Here is a 23,920-nt window from a genome sequence, read left to right as displayed (position 1 = left end):
ACACAATATTTGATTTTAGTTTTTAATTTACATTGTACATATTATAAAATTTGTAGAATAATTCAAATACAAAAGAAATGAACACAAATGGGTATAACTGAAGACCATGGAAACCATATGTTAATGGTAGCAAGCTATGCAATGTATACGGTACCTTTCGTACAAGATGATTGCTACTTTTGTAGCGACCCTATTACTGTCGAAAATATTGCTGTAATTTGAACCCCCTGAAAATATATCTGAACATGTATACCCAACAGGTTTAATGTAAAATTCTAATTTTTCTTGTTCTCAGTGTCCGGTAAGTATATATATACATATATAGAAAATATCAATTATTGTCAATAATATTTATTTATTTTAGGACGTCATACAATAATACTCGCGTCATTTGACTGGCGTATAAATCAAGTTACACTGGAGTTGTCTCCCATATTATATATGGTTACTAATCCATCCATAAAATGCCCTCACTCAACAATAATCGTGTCCATGCGTACTGTATATCGAGTATCTGTATTTTTATTAGACTGACTATTAATACAAACTACTAAAAAATTATGTCATAACACTTGGAAAGGTCTAAATTAGTATAAGCTGATGCTTAAACCCTTTGACAAAACTCAATAACATTTGTTTGCTCTAAAATTGAATGGCAATATAATATCTAATGAATTCTGCCGTTTCCTGTATCAACTACAAATACTTTGATATAGGCATGTTATCTTTGTACTTGAAGGGATGTTTGCACCCAGTTAACTTAATAAGACGAATGATCAACGAGTATCAAACCCCCAATGAACAGGGTATTGAAGATACACCAGGTGGAAGCGATGCCCTCACAGCTATTCTAGTACTTGTGATTCTCGTAAAATAATTCTGTTTTATATAGCACTTGTCAATTTTGAGTGATATTACAAGGTTAAAGTGTTAACGGATACACAAAGTTGTCTCGTGCTGAAATGAAGTAAATAATCTTGGTGGTATTACGTGACTTTCAATGCGTCATCTCTATTTACTATCCAGAAGAATTCAGTTCCAAAGGTCTTGAAACGCGGAAAATAACCATGTAATGCATGTAGCACTTAGCAAATACAGACTGGATCTTTATTGGCAGCATTGCCTGGGAAATTGCCTGGTCTATAAGAGTATAGGCATGCCACATTTTCATTGATGTGATGATCTCGACATAATGCTCCATTCTGATTTTTCGATGTTTCACGTTTCCGTGTATCTGTAAAGAAACCAACAATGGTTAATCTTCTCTTAGACAGCAATAACTAGTCAAATATGACAGTTATATTGTAAATGTACCTTAAACAGTAACAGTTTAATAATAATCTTAAATAACATTAACCTTTTTGGCAATATATCATTACATCTCTAGGTGAAATAAGACAACGTGTATCGACGAACCTGTGTTGTTGTTGGAAAGCTGGGTAGGCCATCGTGGTTCTGGCGTACTGATCGTACGGAGGGCGTTTCTTCCTTCTCCTACAGGAAAATGTCTGAGCATCATTCGTATAAATGATATATATGCATGTACTATGATATATTTGGCAAATATTAATACAAATATTTATTTTCTATTCAGTGACCATTCTATGTATCAACCATTCAGCAGTGAATGCCGCTCATACAAAAGACATGATATATAGACGGATGAGTTACCTGACACAGACGGTTATACACAGGATGATAATGAGAAAGATAGCAAGACACATTCCCATGACGATGATGATGAACTCAAACGTTATCCGGGATTGCTGAGGTGAGCCGTTCTCAAGGGCAGCTGTGTGACAGAAAATTTCAACACACTTTACATACAGATCATTAATTTTTACACTGCCGGTTTAATATCTATTTATCATTTATTTGTAACCATTTCATATATATACGAAATTTAAAATATCACTGTTAGAGCTCCGTGTAAACATTTTAAATCTTTAGTTAGATCAATACTAACATATAATTGAAATATGATGTATTGATCCATATCAAAAGTTGGTGAATGCCAAAAACCGGGCAAAAAAATGATAATAATTTTGGCTTTCTCTTTTTCATTAATAAATCGACACCTAGGTAAGTGTATTTGAATTTTTGTGATCAAACTTTGGGGATTGGAGGGAAAAGCAGTTAATTTTGCATTAGAGGAAAACTAGGATAATACCCAAGTGATGTGTTCAGACAAGCTTCTTGTTACATATCTATAATCTCAACGTAATTTGTCCATTAATACGCTTGTGTTGAGGAAAGCTAGCTTTAAGTAAACATTTGTATAATGGTAACATTTACTGCGGGTATACCTTCAAAAGTAATGCTACCTGAACGTATGGCATGAATAATGTGGGAAAAGACTATACTTGTGCGTTTACATATACAAATGTATGTATTGTCATCAAATCACTTATGTAATTAGAATTTTGTAATCAACATTTGAATAAATTTGAATTGTACATTTGTTTTATTGTTTGCCCATGCAACAATAAAACAACTATGTATTTCTATTCCACAGGTACCAAGTTTATACCCAAAGAACGTTTCATGGTACACTAAACTAACATTTCTATTCCAAAGGTACCAAGTTTATACCCAAAGAACGTTTCGTGGTACACTAAACTAGCATTTCTATTCCACAGGTACCAAGTTTATACCCAAAGAACGTTTCTTGGTACACTAAACTAACATTTCTATTCCACAGGTACCAAGTTTATACCCAAAGAACGTTTCATGGTACACTAAACTAACATTTCTATTCTACAGGTACCAAGTTTATACCCAAAGAACGTTTCATGGTACACTAAACTAACATTTCTATTCCAAAGGTACCAAGTTTATACCCAAAGAACGTTTCATGGTACCTAAACTAACATTTCTATTCCACAGGTACCAAGTTTATACCCAAAGAACGTTTCATGGTACACTAAACTAACATTTCTATTCCAAAGGTACCAAGTTTATACCCAAAGAACGTTTCATGGTACACTAAACTAACATTTCTATTCCACAGGTACCTAGTTTATACCCAAAGAACGTTTCATGATACACTAAACTAACATTTGTTACACGATTTCCCAGTGTATCCGTGTATACAGCCTGCTTCACCACAGACTCCCGTACCGTCATCACATCCGGTAGTAGCACAGTGACACGTGTTTTCACAGTTACGTCCAAATCGGTGACGCTCACATCCTACATGTATAAATGCGAAATAAGCGTTAAAGGGTCATCTTTATAGCAGAATAATGTTGAATTTCAAATACAAATGAACATCTTAAGATTTGCACCAAAAAGTCATATTATAACCCACAATGTTTGTTTGGACACCAACAATTTGCTGTAGATGCTATCGGTTTCTTCTATAGAGTTACTTTGTAGTAAGATGTAGCACGGAATAATTTTAAGTCGCGCAAATGACCAAACCTTAAAAATAGCCAAACTGTTATGCTCACTATTGTCTATAGCACAGGGTAGGAGCATTGGTTTGACCGGATTTTACGTTATATACGTATAAACGCTTTGACCCTGAAATGCAAATGGCGGCTGTGAATATGTGTAATATTACACAAATATGGCATATTGGGAGGCATTTCAATCAATAAATATGCTCATATATCATACTTTTAAGACATCTGACCATAGGAAGAAGGACCTTTCTAAGTTAAATTATTAAACTGGTGAGTTTGTGGCATTTTTCTTCTTGCCATTTCTAGAGTTCTTTATAGTGTCTAATAAGAGCATTTTTGATGTTTGAAATGCCTCCTTATCTTTCATATATGTGTGATATCTTTCATGACCGCCATTGGCATTTCAAGGTCATAATAAAAACAGTGTTTATACATATAATAAAATGAAATCTGGTCTGCTTTAGACACTTATGAGCAAATCAATATGGCTAGTGTGTGCAATATATGCGATACAAATGAGCTAATTATGCCCCCTGAAACATGCATTTTTCGTATGTTTTGTTTACAAACAGATTAGCAAATTACATGTCAACAGCAAGTCCCACGGTTTGCCATGATAAATGTACATAAACTAAAAGTTCATCAAGCTACTTCTGTTAAATTGTGCCATAGTAGGAATTGATAAGCTTGAAAAATATCATTGTTTTGACTGGATTTGCTGTTTAGATGTCCCATAAATGTATCCATGAATCAATAACGTGCTTATTTCTCGTGAAATCGGCCTACATGGATCTTAAGATATTTTACTGAATTGAATTTATACATTTTATTATCTAAATACATTAAAACCTCTTTTGAATCACCTTTGTGATTGTCAATGATAAAAGTAGTCGTCGTAATGAGTTATATCCTTATCATTACCATCACTGCAGGTCTGCCCAGTATAACCCATTTTACATCCGGGCGTGTAGCAGATTCCAGTGACACGGTGACACCCCGGCACCTCACAGTGGCATGTCTGTTTACAGTTCTCTCCAAAGTAGGTTTCCATGCAAGCTAAAAAAAACAACAATACAATGGCTGATACTCATCTGAACTCCATACGATTTTCAAATTTCCAGTAGTTCATTCAATGTTTCTAGTAGTTAGAATTTCCCTTTTGAAAACGTTCATGACATTGTGTTCACAATAAAATTATAATTATTTATAAGTAAATGTGTATTTTGTTCTATGCATACCCATATCACATGCTGGACCAACGTAGCCAATTTCACATCCGGGTTTGTTACACAATCCGATAACAAGTTCACATCCAGGGGTCAAGCAGTGGCACGTGTGGTTACAGTCCGGGCCATAGGAATTACTGTCACAGCCTGGGGATGTTAACAAAGGCATTATCGTGAGGATTGGCATGATGGCAGAATCACCCAGTCTCTCTAAGATATGTTATTGTTTATGTATAATAATGATTGGAAGTTGACATTAAATGTTAAAAAAAAGATATTTCGAAACACAGGAAGACAACGTGACAATGAAAACTGGTCTTACAATAATGCAGATATTGAAGTAGTTGATGAAAAATCCAAAGAGGAAGCAATGTCGTGTTGTTAATGAAAGTAAACTAGCTTACAAAGTTTAATTTATACAACGACCACATAATATATTTGGGTGGAGTGAAAGTGTAACTGTGGATGTATAAAATGTGAGTGTTTTGTCTTTACTCATGTATTTTGTATTTGCCATGTTCGGTAAACAAAATTTGAAAACGAATAAAAAATACATTTTAAAAAATAGCTTATTTTGCCATGTATAGCAATTTGAAAAGTCATTCTTTTTTATATAAAGACACAACGTTCTGTTTTTGATACATATATATTACTAGTGGTTTAGGCTATTCAAATGAGATATTGGGATACCATAAAGCTCCATAAGTAGAAAAGGTGCAAGAAGTTAATGGTATACGGGATTTTTTTTGTCGAATTATGCAGGTTCCCAATATACGTTACCAGACTAAGCTGAAACGTTTAAAGTATTGGCTTAAATTGTGATGATCAACTAATTGTGTATTAAAAGTGTGCATGAATCATAGCATATTGGAATTAGCTTATGTTGCAATTTTTGAAGAAAGCCAATTGTATTTGAATTAGTACAATAATTAAGTGTTAAGAACGCAAAAGAATTAAATAAAACCGGTTAATGTATATGTATTTAGCTTTTAAGAAAAGAATTGATAAACTAAATCATTAAGTGTCATCATGTGTAAGTTAACGGTATTATTCTGTATAAGTTGTGCTATATACAGTATTGTTCTGTATAAGTTGTGATATTTACAGTTTTATTCTTTATAAGTTGTAATATTTTCGGTATTATCAAAATGTTGGCATTATTATATTGATCACTCTCCATTTGTATATTGTTTATAAGGTCTGTATGATGTTATTTTCACATATGGACCGAAACCTACGGAAACCTGCGTTAAAACATCTAAAGGAACATACCATAGAGAATCCATGGCTAGTATATTACAATACGAGGTTTATTTTGGTGGCTAGTATATTACAATACGAGGTTTATTTTGGTGCGAGCCTAGCACCAAAATAAACCTTGTATTGTAACACCCGTGCATGTATTCTGTTTATCCTGCAACATTTTTTTTACAAATTGACATCCAAAACAAACAAATTTCCGTTTTATTTACATTTCTTGGGTACAAGTGACCCCGAGTGAATCGCGCAGGAAAATATTCATTCATTGATACTACTTATAATCGTGTGTGAAACTATTAATGCGCCTTTGCAAAATAGTTCCAGGCTTTTTATTTAACTTTCAATTAGCTTTCAATTTCACATACATGTATGGAAATATAACACAAATACAAATTATTCCCAATAAATTCACCTTTGAAGATTACGACATAGCATTCACTCGCGTTTGTTTACGTTAACTTTACACATTCAGGTCAAAGTTCAGGGTCAACCTGAAAATAGTCCCGTCAGGTGTGGAACAAGTTAACGTTAATCGTATTGACGTATGAAGAAATCGTATTGACGGATAAAGCATACGTTTATACATCAGTAGTTATCAGCTCAGTGTGTGTGGCAGTAGCAGGATAAAATACAACGCCTCACTTACCCTGGCTGCATGTTGGTCCTTTGTAACCAGCTGTACATCCGGGTACGTCACACACACCATTGTCAGAGTTACAGCCGCCAAATGCGCAATGGCAATTTTCTAGACAAGAATTATGACCAAATCTGTTTTCCTCACAGCCTTCCGAATATGGAAATCAAATATTAGACATCTTTTCAATAAATTTGTTCTAAATTAATTTGTTTTCATTATTTTGTCGTGAGGATATTATTCCTACAATTCCTAAAAGTCAAATGAGGCGTAAACGACAAGGGAACAGATTATAAGTCAAAACGTGGGTGGGGTATGGTTTACATGTAGACTCTAGATCATGTACAAGTCAAAACAGAATGCAATTAATCTGAAAATTCTTATCCTTTACTTGTGTGTTCTACATTGATAAGCGCATTTGTCCTAAATGCTAGTATATAGGTTAGCTACTTACCGGAAACTCGAAACTCTATCAGTTCTACAAACGCCTCGGAGGTGACGACACCTACCGGAGTCGACTTATTGTTGTAGACTGTCACATATCTTCCTGTCAGAACGCATGGTATGGTGACAGGATTCGGGATAATATTTACTGTATCAAAGAGACAGGAAGTTCCAAACCGGAAGTTGGAGACATTGGATACGATGATGTGGAACCTCAGTGGGCGATAGACTGAAATGTCATAGAGTCAGAGGCTATACATCCGTGTCAAATCATCGCAAGCTACAGTAGAATAGTTAGTTAAATAGACTTTGTATATTCATGTTCGACCTTGTTTGATAATGTTTGAGCTGTTTTCTACCTCTCAAATCCATCCAATATATAGTTTGTCATCCTTTAAGCCGAACAGGACCTCGGACATCTTCAAACTTTTGTTATTAATATTTAAATGACATGTTGATAGTTATAGGGTAAAATTTTGAGAATATACAATTTTACTTTGAGTCCATTTACATGCATCCACACTTACACGTGACGTCATACCGGTGTAATAATTCGACTTCCTGTATACGAGCTGTAAAACCAAGATCGACCTGAAGCCACGCTTCCTCTTGATGACGAGCCGTCAAGGAAAATGTGCTTTTGTTGCCATCAACTGCGTTGTACGCAAGGAATTTATTCTCTATATAGTTACTGCTTTGTGACGTCACTGCAGAACCTCTCCGAGACAAGTTCTCTATGAATAGAGGAATAGAAATATAGTTTAATTTAACATATTTGCAACTTATATATTGGTTTTACAGCGGATGTTTTTCACATCGTGATAGATGTCAAAACTGTTGTTTCGTAGTAGGTACCGTTGTTTTTGTTTTGTTTTTATCATCTATATAAATACTGATGACAGTAGGAAACATGGTACATCTGAATCAAACGTAAGATAGTGTACCGTACAATGAGATGCGCAAATGTACCAAATGTACGATACTGTGAAAAATGTACAATGGTTTACCAAATGTGCAATGGTATACCAAATGTATAATACTGTAACAAATGTAGTATAATGCATAAAACCTTTATAAAAGCCAAATTATAAACATAAACATAAAATGGTTGTTTCGTAACGTGGCACGTGGCAAGACTCGTCAGTGATGCTAGGGGGGTGGGGGCAAAAGTACGTTGATCAAGAAAATCGGGAAAACAAAAAAAAAATTGACCGGAAAAGAAATAAATTCGGCAGTGTTTAAGAATTAAGTTCCTTTCACTGGGGCTTCACACTATTTGAAAGCTATTTTGTAATATTGTTTGTACAAAATAAGTTGTTAATTTCGAGTGACGAAACCGTCGGTAAGATACTCAACGTTCATACTTACCCGAGCTTTCCAAATATTCCAACAAGTTTAAAATCAGGAGGATTAAAAAGCACAGCCATGTACATTCCATTTCAGTGAAAGAATACCTTTGTTTGTGCAGGTATGTTGTAACTACACGACCATTGTAAACAAAACCCTGTGATCTGATACCAGAAATTGACCACTTGGGGTCAATCTCTAACCCCATAGTGTTGATGCTATCAGATTTATTTCGGACGTTATGTCCATGGGGCTGTAATTAGTCCAACAGTTCACAAAGCCTGTCGGGAGGTCATCTATCGTATTAGATACAGTATACGGGTTTATTATAGGAAAATATCTCATCAGTGTAGCGTATTATACTGTAATGGATAGAGTATAGTTGTTAAAAACATGGGTTTTACAAGACCGTTCAATATAACAGACAGATAGACAGAAATTCTTTATTTTCTCTTTTACAAGAGATTAGGTCAATGAAACGTTAATAATGTCCTCTGCTATACGTCTGCCATAGAAATTTATCTTAATTATGTTATCATATTCTAAGATTGTATCAGCATAATCTAAGTGGTGTTAAAGATATTTTTTTATTTGCACATCTTTCGTGTTTTAGTAGTCCGAATGATTCTGACCATCTTTCCGATTGGTAGGTAGCGGGCTGTAGTATACATGTACGTAGTCCGAAAGGCTGGCTAGATAGGTTATCACTTACTATCTAAATATTCGATACAGAAATATGTGTAGAAAACTCAAATTTGGGTTCATGATATATCGTTGCTGATTTAAAAAAAAAAGGTAGTATGGTTATCATTCTGGGCATATAAATCATTTTCTTGAATGTCTCTTACTAACGTATGGTACACGGTTACTTCACGAGAGCTAGGTATGATACATAATAGGTGATTCTAGTCTGTACTAATAATGTCTGGTGATAAAATGTCAGTTTCTGATATATCGACAGTTTTAAACAATTTTATTAATGGTCATAATCTCAAATGTTTTCACGTGTGATTTTCATCCTTCTTTTTTTCGATTGAATATGACTAAATACATTTTGAGAAACAGAAGAAGTAATTAGATCGTGTTTAAATTAATCATTATAAATTGATTCTTATTGCAATTGGCAACATATACCCGAACATGTGTCACTTTCGGACATTTTCACAAAATGTTAAAATAAATTTGATAAAATGCACTGTATAAGAAATGTATATACTAGAAATGTATATGCTGTTTAATCAAATAAGATTATCGAAATATATTAATGTAGTGATGGAAGAAACATGTGATACAAATGGATATCTCTAAAGTTACCGGAGGCCTATACTGGTATTGTTCTAGTTTTAATATTTAGGTCTGTCATCAGTAACGGTGTCAGCTGTAAATATGGCCGGGATTACCGGTTGACGTTGTTATTCCGGACGTAATATAGTAACAACAATAAAGAATAATACAATACATTGTCAGGTTCAGTAATTCGAGTGTGTCTCCGTGTAGAAATCCATTAAATGGAGATGTCAATAGGTTTTATCAAAATAGTCATCTATCGGTCAAGACAAGTACAATGTACCAATCATAGTGTGCGTCTTTGTAGATGGACTATCCTGGAGCTATTTACTGTTGATAGAGGTTAACACCCAGCCGACATCAGCCTGATGGTATCGCAACACCCTCAAGTCAGATCGTGTCGGTTATACACAATCCACAGGTTCGCCTTCTCTACTATGCCAAGCTTGTAAGATACGGCCAGCTTCCGCAGTGTCAAGCATCCTAGATAGAGACAGTCTCCCTATATCAAGAATGCTAGATAGAGTCAGTCTCCACTATGTCAAGTATGTTACATAGAGTCAGTCTCCACTATGTCAAGTATGCAAGATAGTCAGTCACCTTTATATCAAGCATGCTAGATAGTCAGTCTCCACTATGTCAAGCATGCTAGATAGAGTCAGTCTTCGTTATGTCAAGTATGCTAGATAGAGACAGTCTCCGCTATGCTAAACATGCTAGATAGAGTCAGTCTCGGCTATGTCAAATATGCTAGATAGAGTCAGTCTCCGCTCTATATCAAGCATGCTAGATAGAGTCAGTCTCCACTATGTCAAGTATGCTAGATAGTCAGTCTCCACTATGTCAAGCATGCTAGATAGAGTCAGTCTCCACTATGCCAAACATGCTAGATAGAGTCAGTCTCCACTATGTCAAGTATGCTAGATAGAGTCAGTCTCCACTATGTCAAACATGCTAGATAGAGTCAGTCTCCGCTATGTCAAGCATGCTAGATAGAGTCAGTCTCCACTATGTCAAGCATGCTAGATAGAGTCAGTCTCCGCTCTATATCAAACATGCTAGATAGAGTCAGTCTCCGCTATGTTAAACATGCTAGATAGTCACTTACTCCATACAATCCAAAGGTCGTCAAAGAAATATTACTAAGTAAAGCAAAAAAAAGCAAATAGAAATTTTGTCTGGACTGATTGTCACTTACAATCCATTATATTCAGAAACTGTATGTTGACAGAACTTGGAATAAGGCAATATCTTGACCAAGCCTTCTCCTCTCTTGAACAGGAGAAGGCTGATCATAGCCCTTGTCTAGTGAAGATGTTGCTTGACTGACACATCATGTCTAGTTCGGTATCTGTTCTTTATAAACAACTTATTTCTTCATCATATATCTTCCCTGAAACTATCCCACCTTGTCTTTAGTTGATCATTTGTCAACATGGGGAAGGATATATTTCTTCTGCCCACCGGTCAAGGTGAACTGAAGTCTATAACTGGGTACTTAGTACGCTGGGCTAACTTTCTGTTTTATTGTTAGTGGGAAGGACTGATTCACCTATTATCCTTAAAATATGACTGGTGACACAAAAGGAAAGAAATTTCAAAGAATCAAGAACAGTTGGTATCATATTAAAATATTTATTGATCATTTTTTAAGCTGATCCAACATTTTGGACTTTTGCTAAAGAGTCAGCATACTGAAACTGTCCACTATTTTCGTATTCACTCATGTCCAGTGCCACTATACAACTTTCCTTGACCACTCTCTCTGAATCCTTTAAATAATCGACCAGGATCTGTGTACAGTCCTCTGAAGCGATGGAACCCAGAGCCTCTGCACACTCGTGCCTCACCATGGAACTCTCGTTAAGATCCTTTAAGTTTTCTGACAGTTGTTTAACACACACTTTGTTCTGCATTTGACCAAGCACATATGCTATCTCATGGCGAAATAATGCACTTTTGCACTTCAAACCTGAAAAATTAAACAAATTAATAAAGATTATTATTGTTTGAATGATTGGTTTAAACATATTTCATTGCCTTAAAATAACAAAAAGGATTAGGCACAAGTTCATTAAGGGGACATTCTCTAAAGCTGACATAAAATAATCTGAAATAAGTATTCATATTATTTCTAGTGAGATTTCATGAAAAAAACATATCCAGACACAGTCAAACTTTGTAATCTCGAAATCAGATCACTCAAAGTTTTCTGATGATCCCACTGACTTCAAGATAATGAGGTTTGACTGTGTGAAAGATGTCACAAATTAAATGAAAAACTTTTCTTGATATCCTTAACAGTTTATGGCGGTTGTGTTGAGTTTTTATCTTAATTTGTTATATGTTTAGCATTTAAGATAAATTTAATTTTTCTTTCCTTTTAAATAATGAAAATATGTTTAAACTAAATATGAATTATTTATCTTTTATTTTTACTAAATATGTTTCTAAACAAGTTATTCTTTATATTTAAAGCAATATAAAGCTTTGAATAATTAACAAACAATCATGTTATCACAGACCTTCAGCAAGGGAGATAACTGCCTCATCACTACCGTTGTTTCGGAGTGAAAACATGGCCCGGTATCTTTTGAACAAGGATAATGATTCATCTAGAAGGACCTCTCTTAAACTGCTGACATCCTCGGAAACACTAGGAGGAGCTGGATCTACAGATGAATACGGATTGGTAGACAACTTCTCTGCCTTACTTTTCTCACTGTTCAACCATTCTAACCTTTCAAGTGCAAGTTGACAAGTCTCTGCCACCTGTTAATAGGAAAGACAAGATTTCATTTTCTGATAAAAACAGAACACAGTTACTAGGATTTATAACAAATTGGACTCATTTACATTTACATTTAGTAAAGCAATGCTGCAAATATCAGGTATATAGACCTATGTTAGTAAAAATTAGGTCAGAACAAGTACGCTTTTGAATCATAAGTACCTCATCATAACATCTACCATGAATTTTTAAAACATCTATTAAAACATAAAAGTGTTGCAATAGAGTTGGCAGCTATGTCAATTTTGATCTCTTTAATGACTCTTAATGACATAAGAAACACTCATCAAATGTTATTAATATTGTTAATATTTGTTGCAATTATTGCATGGAAATGAAACATGACAGCCGTACAGATGAATGGAAAAACAGAAATTAATATCCTCTGTTTTGGTGAGAAAAAGTTGCAGAATTACAAATATCGGTGCAATCACTGAACTTGATTAAAACCATAAAAACACATTTGAACACATCAATGATACCAACCTCTACTACTGGATCATTTGCATATTTTTGTAAAATTTCAATGGATTTTCCACTGCCTATAGCTCCAAGTGCTTCTCCTATCAAGAGACAATGTCAAACATATCTAAAATAATAATTTTGATACCATCAACATTAAATTAAATGTCACATCACATTTAAACACAATTAATCTCTTCTTTGATCTAATATTAGCATATCACGAAAACATCTATTTGTGTTGTTCATATTATTTTATCCTTGTGTTATTATGCAGATACAACAATATTAACTCGCTATAGTTTGTTCATGACTCCCTATAGTAAATAAATAAATACTGAGCGTAAATGGATGCTGAATAATTGCGAAAATGAAATTCCTCAAATACGACGTCGACACATATAATTTCACGAGAAAAATGTGACCAGATATCTATAAATAAATCTTTGATTTGATTTAGATCAACGTCAGTTCATTTGGTGAACCTATCTGATAGTACCTGCTTCATGTCTGACCATAGCTTCTTGCTGTGTGTCCTGTAACACACGTGTGAGGGTAGGCAGGGCATATGTATCCTGCATCTGCCCTAAACAGTAAGCAAGCTCGTGTTTCAACAAAGCAGATCCGTCGTCAAAGCAGGCAGCAATCGAATCAATAGCATCTTTTCCTCCGATGTTTTTCAAAGTGAACAGAGCTCTAAACCGATCCTTTAATGGTCTCGATTTGTCATTAAGTATTTTGCCGATTGATTCTAACGTGTCACCACTCGCAAGGGCCATGCTTGTCTTCTATATATTTTCTGACAGTTGGACCACGTTTCTTTTACGGTTGCATAAGCGGAAGTAAACAACCGGATATAGTATTCCTAACTAGAAAGATGTACGCACTTCATTCGATCTGTGCTGTTCGGAACATACATATGTAAAAGTATAAGAGTTTCCGAAGAAAAAGAAACATGGCGTCAAGTGAAGTAAGCATGGCTGTCCCTGAGATACCAAAACCGAATATATCGAGTATAAAGAACAAACAACTGCGGAACGCTGCCTACAGAAAATTGAAGATTGAAAAGCGAAAGGTGAAAGCAAATAGATAAATTATTGTCACATATATCATCACAAGATACGTACATGCTCTACCATAAACATGCATCAAAGGGGATCAGTCACTTGAGTCAGTTTCGGGATTTTGAGTAACATGTGACATAAGTTACAACTACAACTCTAAAAATTCAGTACTCATTCTAAAACCTTATAGGAATCTGTGTTATCGATGTACAACGCAGTAATTTTATACATCGATAAGAAATTTATAAGGTTTCAAAATGTATGAATACTGGATTTATAATGTTAAGTTGTGGTTATTTTCATGTACAATAATAGAACACATTAATTATTTACTGTGATATGTTTGTAATTAGGAGGGTCCGACCAGACTTATTGTTCCGGGCCAGCGTCGGTGAGACAAAGCCCAGTGATCGTATAGTATTTTTGTCATCTATTACCAAATCTACCAACACTGGCTTCTTTAGCTAGCTAAAGGTCTCTGGCTATTTTTTGGTTCTGATGCCAACTAACCTTTAGCAACCAAACCCTATTTGACACTGCGCAAGTTTCGCCCTGATTTTCAATCAAGACTTTTTACCAGAATGAAGCGATCATGATTGCGCCTCTTTTTTATTGATACTTTTGTGGAATTAATGATTCATGAAAAAGAGTATAATAACATAACATCTTAAATAATTTAAATGTGATTTAGCTGGTTGATATAATCAAAATCATTACTCAGAAAATTTGACATTCTGTGCAGTGTAAGCTCAAGTCAGCCTTGGGAAGTTAGAGGTTACATGGCGCCCGTCATAAGTTTCTCATTGTGTAATCCTCTAACATTGTTGGAGTACGACAATGGCCAGCGGACAATTCCAGTGAACCAACTGCCTGCTGTTACAGTAAGCTTCACTCAAAACCCAAGTCCGTCGGATGTGGAGGAGTATACATATCATAATCCAATCAACACTTTGTGTAAAGTATTCTCACACTTTAAAGTGCTACTGCTGAATAGACCCACCCCTACATGGTTACAAATTGCTAATTGAGCTGAGCTTATAGATAGTAGTGATTAACCCCTATCCAATACCACATAGAGTGACCCATAACCCTTGCACTATTCAAGCCAACTTCAACCTCTTGTAATGTGCCCTACACCCTAACGTAGGTGTGATGCTGTCAGCTCAATGTGTGGTTGTGACGGTCAGTACCTGGTGGCAACGTTAGCAGAGCAATGCTGGTGGAGACTCGGAGACTATCCTCCCCGAGGTGTTGGCCAGCTATGCAAGTCCCTGCGTTCATCACTGTACAGCCCCTTTTGTCCCCAGGTTTCTGGTCCTACATGCAACCTACATCCCTGCATCACATAACCACTCTGATTGGGCATATACATATTGAGATAGAAATCACTTCCAGTAACTCACCAAGATCTTGTCGTCTCCAAAGTAAACACCCTGTAAACTTAGACAGCACCGGTGATAGCAGCTATTACACAACTGGAAGCATATGCAGAATGTGTAGCTTTACTGTACCATTTGGTTTGGTTTGAAACCGGTCAGGGTTAGCTAGCATAAAGTTATTTTCAAATATTCACTTTCAGTTTCCAACACACTTTTTAAAATAGTAGGGTCATAAATTCATAATGGCGGAAAGACAATGTGTTGTCATCAGCATAATTGTATAAAACAGTTTGTTTACTTAAAAGTATCATTCAAGAAGACATTAAAAACAAATGACCCTCATTTATTTATTTTGTTCTATTGCTTAAGGCAAAATGGTTATTATATACCTGATGACCAACGTGGAAGCTAGAACTGCTTTACCATGATTTCGTCAATTTTACAATGTCATGGGACTCCTGGATTTACAACCAAGACCCTCAATTTTCACATCTGAGAGTCCCTGGGACCCTGCATAACAAAATTACAGGGAAAACCTGGTACAGTAGCTAATTTTTAATCCTATCTTTTTTTACTGTTGATACTAGTACAGTAAGTATTATAGTAATATTTTTTCTGGATATGTCTTACTACTTTATGCTTAGAATAATTTAAGTATACAGTAGTTATTGTAGTTATTAAACATATTTCAGGAAAAGATGAAAGACAAGAAGAAAAAGAAGAAAGAAGCTGAAGCTTTAGGGGACCAGGTAAAGTTTGATCATGTGTTAAGATTGGTTAGCTAATCTTATTGTTTTAGTCCATGCTACAATTGTTAGTCTTTGTTTTAGGCATCACTGATGATTCACACTTATAAACATATAAGACTAAACTAAACATATTTTGAATTAACTTTTGAATGTAGATTTGATTTTTTGCAATACACTAGATTACAATACAATTAACTTTGCTTAACGTTAGATATTTAAAATCATACAATATTATCTATTAAAAGCTATTAAAAAAAATTATGTGAATATACATAAATCTATAAACAATTTGGATGTTTAAAGGTAATTTCACATGTACATTTGTGTCATGGCCAACTTCCCAATGTTCAGAATAAATGTGATACTTGTGATCAAATTTATTTTATTTTCTTTACCATTAGGCTCCACCGAAGCAGGTTCCTAAGACAATAGAGAGCATGCGAGTCCATGATGAGACTATGGTGAATGCACAGGATGAAGAGGTAATCGTGAAACTAAGTCTTGAATTAAGTCTGATCTCATTTCTGGATAGACTGTGTGCTTTTGAAAACTTCATCTCATGTGATTTTAATACAGGAAAAGACAATGCTTTGCAGTAAATGGATCTTTCAGTAGTTGTATTTTATACTTATCAAGAAGTGTTTTAAAATGTTTAAATAGGTATCTCAGACATGATGACATCAAATTGAAATTAGTTGGGTGAGGTGGGGGAGACCATGTATATTTGAGGGGTTATTTTCCTGGTAAGTAAATATAAAAACTTCTCTAAAAATCGTGGATTTTCTAAGATTTTTTTTTTTCATTTTGACTAGGTGATGAAGGATGAAGCCCAAGATGAGATGTCTACCTATTTCAGACGAGAGAGTACACCAAAAATACTCATAACTACTAGTGACAGACCTTGTTCTGTAAGATAATATTACCCAGATACCATGTTAAATCTAAGCTACCTGTACCTATAAGGGTTCACTGCCATCTTTTTTCTTGGAAAGAGTATGAATTTGCTTTAATTGAAATCTATTAAACCCATATGAAATGTCAAATCCCTATGCATGTATATTTCACATAAAAAAAATTAATCCACACAGTTGTATTTAAAAAAAAACATGATTAAGCCCAGGGCATCCTTTGAGAGTATGACTCCCCAAAATTATATCTGACTTTTTGGATTTAAGGAACATGTATGTATTACCTTTCAGATTTCTGAGAAATAGTGATTTGACTTCTGAAATTGCTTAAAATCAAGGGTCAGATGGATGCCCAGGCTCAGCCCTATTATATTGTATATTGGTCTTGAGCTGATTACAGTTTGGTATATATTAGTGTATGCATGTTTTACAGCAGCGGCTATTTAATTTCAGAGAACTAATAAGTTTTGTAAGGAGTTGAAGAAATGTTTCCCAAACTCTGAGATTTATTATCGTCGAGGACTTGACCTGAAGAAGATCATCCCACAAGCCTTGTCCAAAGATTTCACTGATCTTATGGTTATCAATGAGAACCATAAACAACCCAATATCCTTTTATCTGATAAACCTATGTTAAATGTTACTAGGTAAACCAGACATTTCTGTATAATCCATGGCAAATTATGCTCAAATGAAAATAGAAGAATAAGATTCCTTGGTTTGTGAGGATAACCATATAAAGCAATAAAATTGATAAAGAGTTTTTTATTATTTTAGCAGCAATGAGTTGGTGATGAAAAAGCGAGCCAGCTTGTAACTAAAACTTTCTTCATGCTACATGTAGCAACAAATCTTTAAACTAACTTATTGAATGTGTTTACTGACAGGGATATTCCATGCAAGTTTGAAAATTTCTGGCTGTTCTGTACCTTTTAAGAACTCTTTCTAATGACTTAATATCTTTCCTGGGGTCAGTTTGGAAAAGCAAACATTGGAAGGAATACCCCAGCCAATATATAATTAGACCATCAGGCATCTAAATACATTTGTATAGCGCATTGGGAAATCCAGAACTAAAGAGTCTCTGGATCATAGTTGTTTGTGACTTATTGGGTAAATACAAAAGTGTGTACTTTGTTTACGCTAGCTAGTTCTAAACAGAAATTTTAACAAATTAAAAGTTTAGTTTGTTCGTTCAATGTTTGTGTTAAATTAAGGCATCCAATTTCCATAAGAACACAAGTACAAGGAATATCCCTTTAAACATTATGGTTATATTGATCTGATATAAGAAAAAAGCCTTACTTGCCTGTGGAAGCCTTGTGAGAGCACTCCTTAACAGTACATAGATGGTCTGGTTCTAACACATCTACCTGATGGACCAACATCTCACTTTAAAATGAGCAATGTCAAGCTAGCAACAGAAATCAAGGTAAGGTTGACAAGTTTAAGACTATCCTACCGTTGGTTAGGTTTGTCTGTCAGTGTATAACACTATCTCTGTATTGTCACCTATAAATTCTGTATAAAGTATCACTTTGGGTGGCAGTGTCACATGCTGAAATCAGGGTTTGTTCTGTAATATATAGAGTTGTGGCATTTTGTTTTCAGACCCTTTTTTTATAATTTTTGTCATATCTCTTGATAATTTTAACAGTCTCTCGCGTTGTTGCTTGTATGTTATTGTCAGTTTATCAATTGGAGTTTGGAGTACCCCATACCATTCCTGTCAAGGGTCCCCTGCTGAGCAAACTAGATGTCTTCCTCAGAGGATCATTTGTCCAGCTACATTTACATGTAATTTAAACAGAGATTATCAAAAAGATAATGAGAACTTGTATCCATTTGATATGATATATATTATGTATATTATGTTGTACTGATGATGTATTATATTGATAACAGAGGGTTGGAGAAATGACCGGACATCAGCCAGAGGTCATTCTAAACAACTTTAATACAAGGCTTGGACACAGTGTTGGACGCATGTTTGCCTCCTTATTTCCTCATGATCCACAGTTCAATGGCCGTAGAGTAGTCACCTTTCATAACCAACGAGACTTCATTTTCTTCAGGCACCACAGGTAAGTCTGTTCATTTCAACATATTGTATTGTATAACATTTATACAAATCGGTTAGATAGCAGGCTAGGCCTACATGAGTAATCCAAATATAAGTAAGTCTGTTATTAGGTGTTATCACAAGATAAAGCTGTTACTGGGTGTTATCACAAGATAAATCTGGTATAAGGTGTTATCACAAGATAAAGTTATTACTAGGTGTTATCACAAGATAAAGCTGTTATTAGGTGTTATCACAAGATAAAACTGTTATTATGTGTTATCACAAGATAAATCTGGTATAAGGTGTTATCACAAGATAAATCTGTTATTAGGTGTTATCACAAGATAAAACTGTTATTAGGTGTTATCATAAGATAAATCTGTTATAAGGTGTTATCACACAAGATAAAACTGTTATTAGGTGTTATCACAAGATAAATCTGGTATAAGGTGTTATCACACAAGATAAAACTGTTATTAGGTGTTATCACAAGATAAATCTGGTATAAGGTGTTATCACAAGATAAAACTGTTATTAGGTGTTATCACAAGATAAATCTGTTATTAGGTGTTATCACAAGATAAAACTGTTATTAGGTGTTATCACAAGATAAATCTGTTATTAGGTGTTATCATAAGATAAAACTGTTATAAGGTGTTATCACAAGATAAAACTGTTATTAGGTGTTATCACAAGATAAATCTGGTATAAGGTGTTATCACAATATAAAGCTGTTATTAGGTGTTATCACAAGATAAATCTGGTATAAGGTGTTATCACAATATAAAGCTGTTATTAGGTGTTATCACAAGATAAAGCTGTTATAAGGTGTTATCACAAGATAAAGCTGTTATTAGGTGTTATCACACAAGATAAAACTGTTATTAGGTGTTATAGGTGTACATGATTACTGAAATATCAAGGTGAATGACGCAAGCCCTCAAGGCCTCTTGTTTGTAAAACGACATGGATATACAGCAGATTCTTATAATGTTGTCAAGTTGACATCCTACATGAGAAACATTAGTCCAAGATTTTAATTTCAGAGTTCTTTAATCACTGCATTAAGCATTCATCCCCTATATGAATGCCAATCATGGACAGCCTACAACAGATTACGCCACACATACCACACACATGTAATAATGCTCTTCAGTTAATGATGGACTGCCTATAGCAGATTACACCACACACATGTACACCACACACATATATTCCACACACATATACTCCACACACATATACTCCACACACATATCACACATGTACTCCACACACATATCACACACATGTAATAATGCTCTTGAGTTAATGATGGACAGTCTCCAACAGATTACACCACACATACCACACATATCACACACATGTACTCCACACATATACTAATGCTCTTGAGTTAATGATGATAAAATATTTTCACCTATACACCCAGAGAATAGTTTGTTTATAATTCATGAGTGAGAGCAGGCTCATGTAATCATCCCAACTCCCATGAGGGACCGAGATTATTGACAAGTATCTGTCAGCCATTGAGCAGGAACACTTTAACAAACTGATTATCTTTGTAAGGTTAATTTGCTGATTATGATTTAGTGTGATGGAATCAGGCATGTTCTTCTAGTCAACCTCCAAACGTTTGTTTAAATCAATAACGGGAGGGTAGTTTGTAAATATGCTATATATGTTGAAGGTTTATCACACAAAAGTTTAAATATATGATGAGCTCTGTGAATAGTCCATGTTGAGTGGTGTGTGATCATTGTGAAAATTTAAATAATATTTTAATATTAACATTTTTTTGTTTCATTTTATAATCATTTTCAGAATATAGGAGATATAATCAATACTTAATCATTATCTTCAAAGTGTAAAACCTTTTATATCCCCTTCACTGTTCGTCCTGCTTCAACACTGTTGACTAGTATATACTGATGGTGTTGTATAGGTATGTATTAACACTGTTTACACTGTTGACTAGTATATACTGATGGTGTTGTATAGGTATGTGTTAACACTGTTTACACTGTTGACTAGTATATACTGATGGTGTTGTATAGGTATGTGTTAACACTGTTTACACTGTTGACTAGTATATACTGATGGTGTTTTATAGGTATGTATTTAGGAATGCCAAGAAGGCGGGACTTCAAGAACTAGGACCAAGATTTACACTAAAATTACGATCATTACAAAAAGGCACTTTTGACTCCAAGTATGGAGAATATGAATGGATTCACAAGGTAAGATTGAATCTCAAACTATTTGGGCAAACATTCAAATCGAGTGGTTGTTTTTTTCTTACCCAGTTTAAAGTTAAATTTGTAAGAGTGCTATTAGGAATGGTTCAACAAAGAATGAAAATCAATTCTAATTTGGGGTATTGATAATTAAAATAAAAAAATAAAAATGTTCCTATAATAAATTGTGGTAAAAGATTTTTACTTCAGTTGATGTTATTTACAGTCTTAATATGTATTATTCTTTCTGTATATGAAAACAAAATGAAAAAAAAACTAACTGGGAAATGAAATGTTTTATTTCAGCGCCATGAAATGGACACAAGTAGGAGGAAGTTCTTCTTATAGCACAGATCTAGAGAAGCCAGAACTCCAACTGGTCTGCTTAACATGATACAACACAGAGAAGTCAGAATTCTTCTGGTCTGCTTAACATGCTACAACACAGAGAAGCCCGAACTCCAACTGGTCTGCTTAACATGCTACAACTAATAAACCAAATGCTGATTCTGGGTCTTGTCCTGAACCTTTGACACCTGAAACTCTGACTGTTACCACCTGAAGAGCCTCTGTTAAATGTGTACATAGACACAGCCCTGGTCATTGTTTCTGTGAGGGTAGGAAAGGGGTATAACAACAGTTATGGTGTTAACTGTGGTCATGGACATAACATTATGAACGCTGCTGGTCAGCATTGATAAAAAACTGGTCACTCAAGCAATTGGATTGGGGATCATGATGAGGAAAATTCCTCTATCCAAAAACACCCTACCCACAGAAAGATATATGTATGTACCATGTATACAGCTTATACATACAAATAGATGGGGAATCCTCTGTGACAAAACACAACATGGTATACTGTTCTTTTTTATCTCTCGTACACGTACCTTAAACTAGATGAATTGTAGAATTTGTGGAAATCCAGAGACCGAAATACAATTCTATTCCTTATGCATTGGGGGAGTCAAATTGACAACAGAAAACAGCAGCCATTGATCATGATTCAGGTACACAGGTGTGTACAGAGACATATTCTTTTGTTGGCGATAATATTAAATAAACTACATTTCAAATGATCCATTGTATGTGACAACAATTCAGGAAAGTGAAATAGTTTCCTATAATATTATGTTTGACTGTTGTGACGGAGATTGTGCATGTGTTATTATTGTAACTTCAATAATAAAATATTGTTTTATTTCAAGTAAATGTTGTTAAAGTTGGCTTGATACATCAATACATTTAATTCTTTCACATCTGGTTAATAGGAAGCTCCCTAATCCACAACTTTTCAGTTTTCTTATGATTATACATATGAATTGAATAGATTTTTTAAATTTTCATTGCGGCTATGAATACCAGTAGCTAGCTACTGGTATTCATAGCCGCAATGAAAATTTAAAAAATCTATTCAATTCATATATTTACATAACCTTGATTTAAAAAATTTATATCGAGAAAACGAGAAATTTTATTAAAAAGAAAAATTTGAGATCCCGCCTATGCACCACGCCATTGTTTTAATGTCGTTCCGCATTTTCCGGTCTTTTTTGTTTAATTTTGTATAAAACAAAAAGAAAGAAGTATAAAAGTAAAAATAATATTAAATACAATCATTCAATTCAAATCATATTTATTTTATGTGAACAAATTGCAACAAAAACACAATATCTTCATAATTGAAAGGCGGACTATTTTTTTGATGGCGTATTAATATGACCCGATTAATCAAGTGATTTGCACGAGAGACAATGTTTTCATACGGTTTTCATAGTGTATTCATTGTCATATGTTTGTTGTTTTCACTTGGTATGTTCATATCAGCAAACCACTTTAGGAATGTAAATATAATCTAATGAATAATACAATTACAAAGCTATAGTTAACAATTGAGACTTTTGATTTGTACATATTCCGACTTAAATCACATTACATTTAATTCTGTTTTCTTTTAATGCATATTACGGCTATATAGACCTTGATATGGTTCATAATTGGAATAAAGGAGGAGTTTTTGAAGCAAAAGGAATGAGGAAATATGAAATAATCAAATGGAAGAAACCATTAGAAAATGAAATTAGATAATACTAAATAAAATTACATGACGTTCTTTTGAAATTCAAAATCGAAAATTATGAAATTTATTGAATGAAAGCGCTATTGCTCCTCCCATTTCACATTCTTTCAACATTTGTGTGTTTCCTGTATAGTCTCCTGGATATCCACACTTATACGTAATACCCTTGACATTACTGACAAGTTTGTGATGGACAAAACAGCTGTATGATGTAGGGTTTTGGCTATACATCTCAATATTGTCATGTCTTTTGTAAATTTTCTTAAGACATTGTGGTTCATTAAATACAGGTGACAACAATCTGAAGTGGTGTCACTGTTCTTGAGAATAAAGATAAGGCTTGTGTGGAAACCACCGAGTAATATCACATTACAGGAGGCCCACAAGGGCAGTAGAACCTTTGATATATCAATAATGACACACTTATAATTTGCATAACTGCATAATATGTTTGGTCATGATAGGAATGGTCAGTAATACTTGGGACCAAAATTATGGAAACTTTGAAGAATGTTAAGGATATTAAGATGTGTCAAAACAAATGCTAATAAAACAGTAGGAGAGTAACCTCAGAAGTTTA

At 34.4% G+C, this 23,920-nt stretch overlaps 3 protein-coding genes across 3 annotated transcripts; 1 reads left to right on the top strand and 2 right to left on the bottom strand.

Annotated features, from left to right (window-relative positions):
- Positions 1-8,556, bottom strand: LOC117325282. Its single transcript, XM_033881397.1, has 10 exons — positions 8,340-8,556; positions 7,499-7,705; positions 6,982-7,200; positions 6,540-6,677; positions 4,646-4,780; positions 4,329-4,463; positions 3,058-3,192; positions 1,672-1,792; positions 1,417-1,494; positions 1-1,234 (listed from the first exon to the last, which is right to left on the bottom strand). Exons 1-10 carry the CDS (start codon positions 8,524-8,526, stop codon positions 1,219-1,221), a joined length of 1,371 nt encoding a protein of 456 aa, XP_033737288.1. The 5' UTR covers positions 8,527-8,556; the 3' UTR covers positions 1-1,218.
- A 2,667-nt stretch (positions 8,557-11,223) lies between these two features.
- Positions 11,224-13,717, bottom strand: LOC117325281 (deoxyhypusine hydroxylase-like). The gene is made up of 4 exons (XM_033881396.1): positions 13,358-13,717; positions 12,883-12,959; positions 12,131-12,377; positions 11,224-11,577 (listed from the first exon to the last, which is right to left on the bottom strand). Exons 1-4 carry the CDS (start codon positions 13,635-13,637, stop codon positions 11,255-11,257), a joined length of 927 nt encoding a protein of 308 aa, XP_033737287.1. The 5' UTR covers positions 13,638-13,717; the 3' UTR covers positions 11,224-11,254.
- An 87-nt stretch (positions 13,718-13,804) lies between these two features.
- LOC117325280 (ribosome production factor 1-like) lies at positions 13,805-22,472 on the top strand. The gene is made up of 10 exons (XM_033881395.1): positions 13,805-13,933; positions 15,994-16,050; positions 16,452-16,532; positions 16,863-16,958; positions 17,412-17,565; positions 18,308-18,390; positions 18,864-19,042; positions 21,137-21,263; positions 21,567-21,613; positions 21,709-22,472. The coding sequence occupies exons 1-9, from the start codon at positions 13,814-13,816 to the stop codon at positions 21,606-21,608; spliced, it is 939 nt and encodes a 312-aa protein (XP_033737286.1). The 5' UTR covers positions 13,805-13,813; the 3' UTR covers positions 21,609-21,613; positions 21,709-22,472.
- Positions 22,473-23,920: the final 1,448 nt, after the last annotated feature.

The sequence above is a fragment of the Pecten maximus genome, chromosome 4 (genome assembly GCF_902652985.1).
Source record: "Pecten maximus chromosome 4, xPecMax1.1, whole genome shotgun sequence".
Classification (NCBI taxonomy): Eukaryota; Metazoa; Mollusca; class Bivalvia; order Pectinida; family Pectinidae; genus Pecten; species Pecten maximus.
This window is presented reverse-complemented; position numbering and strand designations above follow the sequence as displayed.

Coding starts and splice junctions, on each gene's coding strand:
- LOC117325282 (XM_033881397.1), bottom strand. CDS start 8,526: ATGGGGTTAGAGATTGACCCCAAGTGGTCAATTTCTGGTATCAGATCA. Junction 4,464..4,645: donor TGGTCCAGCATGTGATATGG/GTATGCATAGAA, acceptor TGTTTTTTTTAG/CTTGCATGGAAACCTACTTT. Junction 1,793..3,057: donor TGGGAAATCGTGTAACAAAT/GTTAGTTTAGTG, acceptor TCTGTCACACAG/CTGCCCTTGAGAACGGCTCA.
- LOC117325281 (XM_033881396.1), bottom strand. CDS start 13,637: ATGGCCCTTGCGAGTGGTGACACGTTAGAATCAATCGGCAAAATACTT. Junction 12,960..13,357: donor TATGGTCAGACATGAAGCAG/GTACTATCAGAT, acceptor GTCTCTTGATAG/GAGAAGCACTTGGAGCTATA. Junction 12,378..12,882: donor CAAATGATCCAGTAGTAGAG/GTTGGTATCATT, acceptor TCCTATTAACAG/GTGGCAGAGACTTGTCAACT.
- LOC117325280 (XM_033881395.1), top strand. CDS start 13,814: ATGGCGTCAAGTGAAGTAAGCATGGCTGTCCCTGAGATACCAAAACCG. Junction 16,533..16,862: donor TGAATGCACAGGATGAAGAG/GTAATCGTGAAA, acceptor CATTTTGACTAG/GTGATGAAGGATGAAGCCCA. Junction 18,391..18,863: donor AGCTAGCAACAGAAATCAAG/GTAAGGTTGACA, acceptor TATTGATAACAG/AGGGTTGGAGAAATGACCGG.